This window comes from Corvus brachyrhynchos, unplaced genomic scaffold (assembly GCF_000691975.1).
Source record: "Corvus brachyrhynchos isolate BGI_N302 unplaced genomic scaffold, ASM69197v1 scaffold115, whole genome shotgun sequence".
Lineage (NCBI taxonomy): Eukaryota > Metazoa > Chordata > Aves > Passeriformes > Corvidae > Corvus > Corvus brachyrhynchos.
In genome coordinates, this window is record NW_008239553.1 from 19,115,622 (window position 1) to 19,128,533 (window position 12,912).

The following is a 12,912-nucleotide window of genomic DNA, read 5'->3' on the forward strand; positions in this document are numbered from 1 at the left end:
CTCTCTTTCCTCCCCTCAGAGCCTCTGAAGCTTTCAAGAAAAGCTGAAAGATAAAAGCAGATGGAAGAAGGAAGCTGGCAAGTCAGCTGGCACTAATGAATGCTTAAGACTGAACAGAGTTATGAATCTTTCAAATATTATAACAAATGTTCAACTCCAAAATGCTCCTCTTGTGAAAACTGCTTTTCAAAAATGATCACACAGCCTATTCCATTTGTCAGAAAGGAAGCTGAGGATAGAGCTGCAAATCATTGTCTTATGGTGGTGTTCTTCCTTCAGGTTAAGGGGTCTCCAATACATCCAAGACAAAGATATCCCAAAAGCAAATACTCCGTGATCACCAAGTGAAATACTTAACTCTAACTGACACAGAACTGAGCATTTCATCTATAGAGGCCATAAAACTCAAACCTATCTTTTATAATAGCAAGAAACAATTCTACAAGCCACGTTAACAATTAAACTACCATTATCTTCATTTTTATTTGAAAGACCATATCTTTTCATAGAATTAATGCCATTTGTAAAGAATGGGTCAATATGAATACTTTATGACTTTGCTAAGACAAATACAGCTCCCCGTAATACTCCATTTTGAAGAGACAGCCTTTAATCCACACAACTAGTACAAGATCACTTGTATTAAAATCCTACCTGTAGTCTTAGTTTTATAAATATATATATAAATTCACAGCACAATTCTTTAGTTTAGGAAGATTTTAATTTGAATCAATTTTAAATAAGAGTATGAAAAGCTTTCCAGCACTGGTAAGATTTAAGTAACACAACACTACAGGTATTCTCCATGTAACTGAAGACAACTGTTACAATATTCACAGATTAAGCTATTAAATGGGTAAACTGCTATTTGTTAGCAGTCAATAGCTAACAACCAGCAACAGCTTAGCCTAAGAGAATGTAAAGCAAATTTAAAAAAAGGCAAAACATAATGTGATGTAAAGCAAATCAAAGCAAAATTTTTGCTACTACCAAGTTAAAACACCCCAGCACTGCTCCCAGACACACTCAGGGCACTAGGAGGGCTGAGGGTTGGCCAATGCCTGGCTTCCCCAGTGACTTTGCTCCAGGAAAACCAGACCGAATCAGCTGGAACACGACATGACCTTTCAGGAGGAAGAGCTAAAAGGGAGAACTAAAAAGAAAGCATGTTTTACATTATCAACTTGAAGTTTGTTTCTATATTAAAAATTAGAAAACAAACCAATACATTTTTATGACATTTTAAAGTTCATGTAGCTTGAACTATTTCTTAAAAAAAAATCTGTTAATAATTCAATCTGCCTATAACTCAAGGGTGTACATTCTCAAAGTATCAACAGAGCAAGTATGAAAATGGAATTTAAAACATTCCTTGCTCATCTCAGAAGTAGCATTTCAAAACAATTCTGAAGCCGCCTTTTTTTTTTTTTTAAGAAGTTCTTAAAGGCAGAACATAAATATATGCATGTGTATATAATACACACACACACACACACACACACACACACACACACACTGTAGCGATAAGCTGAGTGGTGTGGTTGACACAACTGAAGGATGGGATGCAATCCAGGGGGACCTGGACAAGCTCCAGGAGCAGGTCCATGGGAATCTCCTGAGTTTTAACAAGACCGAGTGCTGGTGCTGCAGCTGGGTCAGGACAACCCCAGGTATCAGCACAGGCTGGGGATGAGCAGATGGAGAGCAGCCCTGCCCAGAAGGACTTGGGGGTGCTGCTGGGTGAGAGGCTGGACATGACCCAGCCATGGGCACTGGCAGCCCAGAGAGCCAAGTGTGTCCTGGGCTGCATCCAGAGCAGCGTGGGCAGCAGGGAGAGGGAGGGGATTCTGCCCCTCTGCTCTGCTCAGGTGAGACCCCACCTGCAGTGCTGCATCCAGCTCTGGGGTCTCAGCACAGGAAGGACATGGACCTGCTGCAGTGAGCCCAGAAGAGAGACCACCAAGATGATCAGAGAGATGGAGCACCTCTCCTGTGGGGAAAGGCTCAGAGTGTCAGGGCTGGCCAACCTGGAGAAGAGAAGGCTTTGGGCTGACCTAATTATGGCCTTCCAGTAGCTGAAGGGAGCCTGTAAGAAAGCTGGAGAGGGGCTTTTTACACAATCATGTGGTGACAGAACAAGGGGAAATGGCTTCAAACTGAAAGAGAACAGGTTAAATTCAATACCAGGAAAAAATTCTGTACTGTGAGGGTGGTGAGTGACTGGCACACAGGTTGCCCAGAGAACCTGCGGATGCCCCATCCCTGGAAGTGCTGAAGGTCAGGTTGGATGGGGCAATAACCTATTTAGTGGAAGCTGCCCCTGTCCATGGTGGGGGTACAGGCTTGGAATTAGGTGATCTTTAATGTCCCTTCCATCCCAGGCCTTTCTATGAGTCTATGAAACCAAACAAACAAAAATGCAAGCAGTCAGCACTGTGTGACCAAGGGGCTTTCCACTGATGTGAGATGGGAAGCGCTAGAGCAGCGTGCTATCAGTTTTTAAAGTAAATTAAAGCACATAATAATAAGAGCATGCCTGGACAAAGTGTGCTATCAGTTTCAAAATAAATTAGCATACAATATGCAAAATGGCCTCTGATACCAATTTTCTCCTGGCAAATAAATTGTCCTTAGTATTTCTAAATTGGGGAAGGTTCTTAACCAAGGCTTGTTACACTCTTTTTCATGTGTATTTACTATTTATGTGGACTGCATACCACTATTTATGCTATAGTGGACTACAGTCACCACTGACCTGCTTAAAACAGCAGATCCAACAACAAAAAGCAAGATGGAGACTAAGTCTGTTAACATCAATCACACCCTAAATGCTAAATGTATTATTAAACACATTCAGATATCTTTCCATTCAGGTTCTGAGCACTGGTCCTTTGGGTCTCACAAAAGAGAAGTAAGTAAGTCCTTTCAAAAGTTGAGGTGTTTTTCTAAAAACCATTTCATTCAGCACTATCATTTTCCCCATCACCAGTACTATAGCTCTTCTGTTCTAAAAAACTCAAAACCAACAAATAAAGGTTTTAGCATGTTATACCCCACAGAAAATAAACTAAGACTCTATTAGAAATTTTTGGTAATATTCAATAAATGATTCCTCACAACAGCATTTGATCCACTATGCATTAGTGAACTAAGATGACCATTAATATTTCAATTAAGGAAAATAAGCAAATATTTTTGGTTTTATCATTTCAATTTTAATACAATTTAAAAAAAAAAGGTAAATGTTATGCACGGTAATGTTTATTAAACAATCACATTTTATTTAAGCATTAAAATGCAGCAGTCTGGAAAAGCTGCCAGAAACAATGTTTGGCTTCAGAAAAGGCGATTATGAAATTACTTCCAATAAAATTCAAATACTCTCTTGTCTGTTGATTAGATGAATGCTTTAGACTGGAAAGAACAAAAAGTGCAAATCAGCTGAATGTTACTTTCAAAAGTAAAGTCTTAGTGTCCTACAAGCAATTACTGAAAGGCCTCACCTCAATCTTCATGATAAAGGACAAAATCCTCCAATTCCTACACAATTATAATTTACTGTAACATTTCAAGCAATGCAACATTATTACTAAAACAAAATTAATTCCAAAATATAACTGCAGTATTCTGCCTACCATGAGCACCTCTTTCCTTTTTTTTTTTTTTTTTTTTTAATTCTAATTTGCTTGACATGAGATGGCATGAAATACAATCTTACTGGAAAACTGGAAACTTACATGGAACAATGCAGTTAAACCACTTATAGGAACATGTTCTAGCTTTAGTTAACTTATACCTAAACATACTACTTTACATGAAAGTATTCATATTGTGGTATTCTGTTTCTGCTGATACACTTTGAGCAAAGTGACTCGTCACAGAATAGGTAAATGTTGACCTTCAGTTTAGTTTTTTGTGCGTCTTTATGGGAGGACTTGGGAAGAAATGGACAAAGGTAAGATAGATGGGCAAATTTTAGGCATTTAGAAATTTTACTTCCTTTTAAATTCAACATAACAATTCAGTGGCAGTTTGAAATAAAAACAGAGTACCTTTCTGGCTCCTAAATCACTTCAGAATCGCATCATATGCAAAGATAATGAAAAACACTGTAATTATCATCTTATAAGGGCTGTAAGAATACACTAGCAATTTTCAATTTGTTCTTGTAAAAATCTTTTAAAACACTGTGGAAACATGTTCTTATATGTGGGTACTGCTGCTTGAAACTGAACAGTTGGTCAACATCCAGACAACTATTAACAATCTTGCAAAAGCAAAGCAGCTTATAAGCGTAATAAACAAATGGTCATTTTGCTAAAATTGAGACCTAATTTAGTAATTTGTAGAATGACTCTTTCAAACTGTGCAACACAAAATAATGTAGCCAACAGTAACATACAGGTACACCATTTAATATTTATTATATGCATTTTATATACATTATTTTTCAACAGCTGTACTTTTGCTATGTGGTACAATCTTAAAAATTTGCTGATTCATAGTTTGTAAAACAGAAACCTTACAAAACTCATCAAAACTCGCAAACTGATCAGAAAAGTTTTGTGGAAGACTAGAAAAAATACTTTTTTGTATTAATCATGCATTACACAAACAAAATTTTTAGTTACATCATAAACTGAAGCACATCTGAAAAATAAAATAAAAGCAGGGAATAACTAGTCAAAACACAGCAGATTTATGAATCTTGAATTAACTACGTTTGTATTCTATTTGAAATGCAAATAAAAATAATTTTCACTCCAAAGGTTTTGAAACAAGATTGGTTTTTTGGAATCAATTCCACTCCAGGTACTTAACCAGAGGAAAAAGAATTTCTTGGTTTGCAACTTTAGAATTATCAAATGTCCCATTTTCTCATTATTTTAGACTGTTCAAAGAGTGCCATAACAGATATACAGGGCCCTTTAACACACTACATAAAAGGATATAAAGACCAACAAAAAGTGAAATAAATAACAATAGGCCATTAGCAAGATGGGTAATCCTTGATAAATAAACTCGTAAATACAGTAAGATGTACAAAATATCACATAGTGATAGGATGCCAAGATTAATTTTTTTTTAAGAGTTCATTCAGGGGTGTTAACCCCTCTGTGTTTCATTAGAACACATTTTACAGTCCTTTATTTATGAAGACAGTTATGCGATGATGATGAATTAGCATCCTTAAGCAAGGACTTAGCTGAGCTGTATTAGGCAAAAGAAGGGAAGATTGTGGTTACACGGCAGCGGGTCAGTGAGATCTCTGTGTTTTAGGGTTCTATAATGCAGAAAAACATTATCAATACAATCTTGAGCACTGTTGTGACAGGCTAAATATATAAAAAGACTTATAAAAACTAGAATTTTATCCAAACATTTTGTGCAACTAATGCTAAAATATTTTAAGTTAAATTTCCTTTTCTTTAAAGCAAAATAAAAGTTTAAAAGGGGAATCTGTGGCATTCAACTGATAAACAGAAGATTACTAAGAGATGAAAAGAAAGCTATTCTTGGAGCTCACTTCCCCCCACAAGAGCACCACATTCCTAACCCTAAGGCAGCACACAGAGTCCAAAATAAAAGTCTTTTGTAAGATCAGACTCCACGTTTGCTTAAAGACACCTAAAGAACAGACATACGCTCAGTTCATATCCAGTCAAGGCTACAAATACTGGTTTTCTTTTTTGTATTTGTCCCCACCCCCCCAAATACAGTAATTACAGTTAAATGAATGAGCCTGACATTGTTCAGGATGTGGTGACTTTTCACCAACTTACACCTGCCCCAATTAAGAGCCTTCACCCAGGCAGATCAGATGTAGTGTCTTATTGGTAACCTTACAATTGATGGCAGTGACGCATTCCCTCTTTTTTGTCCAAACAGACCTGCTGTTATGATGCAGGTTTGTTCTGCTATGTCACACAAATACTTTGGCAAGGGCATCAGCTCCTGCACTGGCAATATATGCTTTTGAAGGATGAAATGCTACATCGTAAATTGATTCATCCAGCTTTTTCCTATGAGCTGTTATTTCTTGCACACAGGTCTTGCTGTCCAAATTCCACAACCTAATGGAACAATCATGGCCTGTTTAGGAAAGAACGAAAGGAAAAAGACAAAAGATAAGGTTATATTTGTCAGAAATTCAGTTCATCATAAATGCAAAATTTATACAGAACATACAGAATATGAAAAAACCCCTTACTTCCAGACATTAAATAGATTCCATTAGGATCTACAGCTAGACTTGTGACAGCATCCAAGTGAGCAACCATAGAATGGATCATTTTACCTAAAAGAAAAATAAACAGTAAATTTCCTGTGAAGTATTGATTATTTGAAAAAAACCAACCCATCCCTATTAAATGCAATATAAGATAACATGCTTATTTAGATTCCGGTAATATTTGAATGGTCCTTTTCCATTAGAAATTACGAAGTTTCAACTGCAGACTCTTATATAAACATAAGGGTAAACAACATACGACTCTCAAAAAAGTATTGTCATTGTAAGCAATCTTTTTATCCACTTGGCATCTTTACTGGCAGCAACAACAATGAAGACCTAAAATGACTGGGTGAGAACCTCAATTTTTAGTCCCTGAAATGTCCTAATAACTGCCCCAGTAGGAGAGAGTGTTGATGAAGCTTTATGAAACAAGACTTACTTAGCCATATCAATGGTCCATCTATCTCTGTCACTGCTAGGAGAGAAAAATAAGGCAACTATAGGCGATACTTGCCCAAAATACTCTCCAGCTTCTAACAATTAACTGTTTGGTTATGCCACAAACCAGAAGGGTTAACTCTGCATTCGACTACTCTTAATGCATTTCTTTTCGCTGACCTCTGTTCCCGGACACTTAATAACATCTTTTAGCACCTCATTATGCTTTTTGGAAGGTGTTCTGGAATGTTTAACTGCACAGAAGAACCACCACCTCCTTTCTGTTTTGAGCCTATCACCTGTTGGGGATTAGCAACTGAACCTCAGTTCATATGTTGAAAAAGAGAGCAAATAAATCCCTGTAAGACCATGACCAACATGAAGTATATCAGCTTTGTTCAGTTGTTCGTCTTCCTGAAGAATCTCAGTCTATTTAGTTTCTAAGATTCTTCCTGAAGAAGCTCAAAGCTACTGAAGATCTTCAATCACCTTTTTAACCATTGTCTGAAACATATTAATTTGGCTATATCCCTTTTGAGACAAGGAAGACTTCATACAAAGTATTCATACAAAGGTATTAAAAATGTTCCCTTTTGCTTTCGATTCCTTTCCCCCCTTCTAATACGCATTTTGCTATTGTGACTGCTAAGCAACAAACTGGTATTTTTATCCAACCTCTTACTACAACTCCAAAGTTCTACTTTGAATAAGAACAGTCAGCCCAGTGATTATTATTTTTTATTACAATGTTTATTTTTCCTTACATGTATCATCTCACATTTATCCACATGGAATTTAATTTGCCTGCTTTTATGTCTATTAAGATCCCCAGTTCTTCCTTGTCAGCCTTCATGTTTAATAACCTAAATTAATGAATGTCAGTTAACTGCCAATATACTGTTCTCTGTTCAGATGGCTCATTACGTTGAACTACTGCTGATCTCTCCAGACCCACCGATATTTTATTCCACAAAAAGACCATTTACTTCTACCCTCTGTTTCCTGTCTTTGACCCAATTATTTTTTCATGCAGATTTTTTCCTTATTCTTTGTTTCTTGAAGTAATAAATATTAATTTCAGCAACATCAACACAATGCATTTAATGACCACAATTCAAATACATATGTTCATGGCAGGTGCAAAGAGGAAAAAACGTCCAGCTTTTTGCTTTCAAAAACAAAAACCCCAGGAACACCATCCCCTACTGGGCCCAAATCAAACACACTTTAAATGGGGGTTTTGCACGTGGTTACTTTAAGTGAGCCTGTTTTTTTTCTTTTTTTCTTCCAACTTCGATAGGATAACATGTAGGAAGTGACAGGTAATTTCACAAACCGGAAGTTTAATTTTGCTCTTACAATTATTCCAACATTTTTGTCATGACAGACAGTGCAGTTTTCCCCTACAGCCTTCTTTACCCTCGTTTTTCCAGATCCTTTTCTGTTTTATAAACTTAATCAACAACTTAAGTATAACACAGGATTTCATTACCACAAAGAATTCCGGGTTATTTCTTGCCCTAACAGGTACTAAGCCATCTTTTGTACTACTTTCAACTACCAGTTGAAAAACGTAACTGACACATGCTTAGAGTTAAAAGCATGGAAATGATGAAAAAAGGAACAAAGCAAACGTACTCTACAATTAAAGACCATTTTCTTGTCCCTCACAACTCTCTCTGCCTGTTTTGAGAGTGTTTTCTGACTTTTGAAGTCGCAATTGCAACAGATATCACTATTTCACAGAGAAGGTACTGAAAAGGTTTAATCTTAGAAATACCAGAAGTTCTGTTTTGTGTAAGACTACATGACTAGTAAGTTTTCTACAAATGGATTGCCCCCATCTCATCCAGATTTCTTTAAACATATTCATATGCACAACTTAGGTTCTCTTTATCCTTACCCGTTTTGTTGTCAAAAAATTTGATGTGTCTATCTTCATGTGCTGTGATAGTTACAGGAAGTGTGGGATGACTTACTACCTTGTTAATATGATTATTTGATTGTACACCTGAAAATAAAATAAAAGAATATTCATTTGCCTTAAAGAAAATGTTAAAGTTAAAATGACAGTATTTTAGCATTACACTTTACCATATTAACTAATATTAGGTAAACAACATTTTAGGACCAACGGATCTCCTAAGAAATAAAGCTTCTTGCTTTACAGGATGGGGCAAGTGAGGCAGACTCTAGCCAAAGTACTGTAAGGTTAAAGCTTACAAGTAGTTTACACCCATGAAAGACTCTTTAGAGATAAAACCGAGCAAGTACGGCAGGGCAGCACTAGCCAAGTAGAAACAAACTGTAGCATGTGTAATATATGTTCAGCACACAGCTCTTACACCTACACATCAAAAAATATTTAGCTGGGGGGGAGAAAAAAAGACAGTCACAGAATGGTTTGGGTTGGAACGGACACCTTCTACTAGATCAGAGAATCCAAATAACCGAAGTCAACCTAACCTCTTAGATTCTATCAGATATATGTGTGTCTTCAATTTCAACTTAAACAATGAATGGTTTAAAATCTCTTTAGCAGTCTACAGGATACCCTTTAAAAAAAAAACTTTCTCATCTTGGTATCCCAATTGCTGTGCCTTATTTTTCTTGATTCCATTTAAAAGTTTCTCTTCAGACTAGAAAAGGTATTTCTCCAAATTGTGATGTTCCTTCTCACTTCAATGTCAGGCTTTGCACGAGGTATCTGTAAGATAGCTTTTACACAGTTTTGCAACCTGTGGTGAAGTCTGTAAGTTCAATTATTAAGTAAACTAGACTAATTAGAGGGGAGAAGCAAATTCTCCCGTTGCACTATTCTTTTAGATCACATTTTATAGAAAGGAATGAGCAGGAACTGGAGGCTTTCCTTACGAAACACTTTAGGAGGTTCACGAAAAGTCTTATCTATCTAGAGTTTCATCAGACACATGCAATTAATTCTTAATGAGCTACCTCTCTGTAACACTTTATTTGCAGCAACAAGATTTCTAAAGAGTTCCACAAGAAACTGTGCTTAATCCCAACATGAGCAGAATTCTACCCTAAACTAAATATTCTGTTTAATACATCTATTATTCACCTACTTGTCTTAATATCCTCCATGTCAAGGCTATATGATGAAAAATGTGGTTTAATGAACAAAGCAGACAATTGAATCTTAAAAAATCTTAGAGAACAGTAACTGTCACTTTCACTATCTCTAACTACTTTCAAATCCTGTTAATAGTCATAAAATGGCTTGGGTGGAAGGGATCTTAAATATCATCTAGTTCCAATTTCCCCTGCAACAGGGCACCATTCACTAAACCAGACTGTTTAAAGCCACATTCAACCTGGCCTAGAACACTTCCCAGAGACAGAGCATCCACAATTTCTCTGAGCAACCTCTGCCAGTGCCTCACCACTCTCACAGTAAAGAACTTGTTCCTAATAACTAATCTAAACCTACTCTCTTTCAGTTTGAAGCCATTCCCCCTTGTCTTGTCACCATATGCCCTTGTATCAACAAGTTCCTCTCCAAGTTTCTTGTAGGCTCCTTTAGGTACTGGAAGATCACGATAATGTCTTCCAAGAACCTTCTCCAGACTGAACAACCCCGACCCTTTCAGCCTGTCTTCACAGGAGAGGTGTTCCAGCTCTGGAATCACCCTCACGGCCTTGCTCTGGACTCAGTCCAACAGCTGGGACCCCAGAGATGGACGCAACACTCCAGGCAGCGTCTCACAAGACCAGAATAGAGGGGCTGAAACACCTTTCCACAGTGTTTGTTCCAAGCATCTTTAAGCATCTAACCATCTTTCAAACTGAATGATGCAGAAGAAGAGTAAAATTTTTTTTATTTACTACACCATACAATGAGGTACCATATAATATAACAGGTACCTCATCCAAGATGGCTATTTATTATGGAAGAACTCTACTTACCAGATTCTACTTGTGATGAAAACATTACCACTGACTGGGATGTTTCTAAATCATAGATGACTGTGCTGCCAGTGTTAAAAGATGCCACCATATGAGCAGGGTCACAACCTATGAAGTCAACTGATGTGGGTATTCCATGCTCTAGAAAGAGCAAAAAATATCTTTAGAAAGATCAAAACACTTTAAAAATTCCTGACAGTTTAAACATTTAAGCTCATACTTCAAAGAAGAAATTTGCACCTTTCTTTAAAGTAATGTTACAGCACCATGATTATTTTATTACAAGTTCCTCCTTTAGCTCTGTTACCTAGTTTGGATAAATGGAGATAATGAGCCTGGATGCATCATCAGCTGCCTCATAACAGATTTTCAAGACCATTGCAAAAAGTTACCTTTCTCTCCGTTGTAAGTGCAAATACAGGGAATTTTTTCCGGTGGGTTCCATAACCTAATAGTGCCATCTGCTGAACAAGAGAGTAAGTGATTCTTTACACCACTGTAAGCAAGACCCCAGACTGCATCTGTGTGAGCAATTAATGTGCCAGCTAGAACGTTTGGCTCTGGAAAAAAAAGTTCAGAAATGAAATCTTTTTAGTGAAGAAACATTAAGTATTTCTTGTACCTCAACAAAAATTAAATTCCACATAAAACAGTTGTATGTCGCCCCTGCCCCTCCTGTCTAAGCAACAGCTAGAATATTACACAAGTCATTTTGCACAACCACTGTCATCCTTCTCAAAAAAACCAACCAACCAGGAAAACAAACAAACAAAAACTCAAACAAAAAAAACCCTACAAAACCAAACCAGCCAACAAAAAAACCCCACAAACAACTGAAACAACATTTATCTTAGTTTTCTGGTAAATTTCCATCAGAAGAAATAAATAACCATTAAGAAGTTGTAATTCTGGTTCAAAATTTTTTGCTTCTCAAAAATATAAGTTATGATTAATTTTTCTTTACTGCATAAATCTCATGAATTCCTAAGTCTCCCTATTACAGTTCTACACAAAGTACATCACCAGTGCAAGTGGGAATAAATAACTAATATTTGCCACACATAAGTAGTTGAAAACACACAGTGTAGCTGATAAATGGCAGTAATATTTCAAAAAAGCTCTAATAAACATATTAACATCAAGTGGAAAAATAATGTTCAAGACAATAAGTTGTTTATCTTTTAAAAGGTACTTACCATAGGTATCATATGGATCCACATTAGGGCTAGGCATGTTCCACCACTGGATGGTTGCATCAATACCACCACTGAAACACTGTTCTCCATTGGAACTAATTGCCAATGACAATACAGGTCCACTATTCAGAGACAGAGAAAAAAGCTGATTGGTAATTGCCTATGGGAGAGAAGTGAAAATCTGGCTATCTGCTTTCAAAAAAACATCTGGATTGGCTTAAGCAGTTACAAACCTCTTCATAGAAACAATTCTATTAAAACATTTTTTAAGTCTCAACAAGTGATATCAACATCTATTAAAATAATGATAAGTAATTAACTAAAACTATGCAAATTGAAGCAATTCAAAGAACACCACCTGATTTCTCAGTGTACCTACACTACAAATGGTGAGTTTCTACAGCGTGTCTATGCCAATCTAATAGCTAGCTGTGCAGAAAGAGGTGGCTGTAGCCCCCCTCCTCCCTGGCAACGATCTTCTCATCCTACTTTAAGGAACAGGTAATAACCTATGCTCCAGGAAACTGGTTCAGAAAAACAAACCTAGAAATTGTACCTTTTGGCCAAATTTAGACTCCTACTGGTTTAACTTCTTCAACCTGCTTGCTGTGATACCACACAAGCACAGGTTGTAGCCCAGGGAGAAAGAGGTATACTACTTTGGACACACTACTACCACAAGTTTAACTGTACTGTAAAACCACATCCCCAAACTAGGTGTCTGGGTCATTTGACAGCCATGCTCATGATAAAAATGAGTGCAGATAAACAAACTAGAATTACATATTTGAAGATGTTGAAAAGGAAGACTACTGGCTGAATCCACCTATATATTTGGTAACACGAAGAATGAAGATGGGCAGAAAGGCAATGTTGCTCAATAATTGCCTGAGGGGAAAAATAGTAAAATTACTTTGCTATATCACACTAGAAGTCATAGGGTGGGGATTAGTTCTGTATCAGAACTTTCCCAAACCTTACTTTGAATATTCACTAACAAATACACAAGTAACAGCTTAAATTTAGACAGAGATCTGGAGAATTCAATTGGTCAGTGACCCCCTGTATTACTTACAAGAACTTATATTTCAACATGAGGACAAACTGGTAACCCAA

At 36.8% G+C, this 12,912-nt stretch overlaps 1 protein-coding gene across 5 annotated transcripts in view; it reads right to left on the bottom strand.

Annotated features, from left to right (window-relative positions):
* Positions 1-3,630: 3,630 nt before the first annotated feature.
* The window catches only part of STRN3 (striatin 3), a 42,542-nt gene continuing 33,260 nt past the window's right edge, over positions 3,631-12,912 (bottom strand). For all 5 annotated transcript variants that reach the window (XM_017742043.1, XM_017742046.1, XM_017742044.1 and 2 more), the window contains 6 exons: positions 11,797-11,918; positions 10,993-11,160; positions 10,601-10,741; positions 8,577-8,684; positions 6,212-6,298; positions 3,631-6,093 (listed from right to left, as the gene is read on the bottom strand). In XM_017742043.1, the coding sequence (XP_017597532.1) occupies positions 5,924-6,093; positions 6,212-6,298; positions 8,577-8,684; positions 10,601-10,741; positions 10,993-11,160; positions 11,797-11,918 (796 nt within the window). In that variant the 3' untranslated portion in view covers positions 3,631-5,923. The remainder of the gene's footprint in view (positions 6,094-6,211; positions 6,299-8,576; positions 8,685-10,600; positions 10,742-10,992; positions 11,161-11,796; positions 11,919-12,912) is intronic.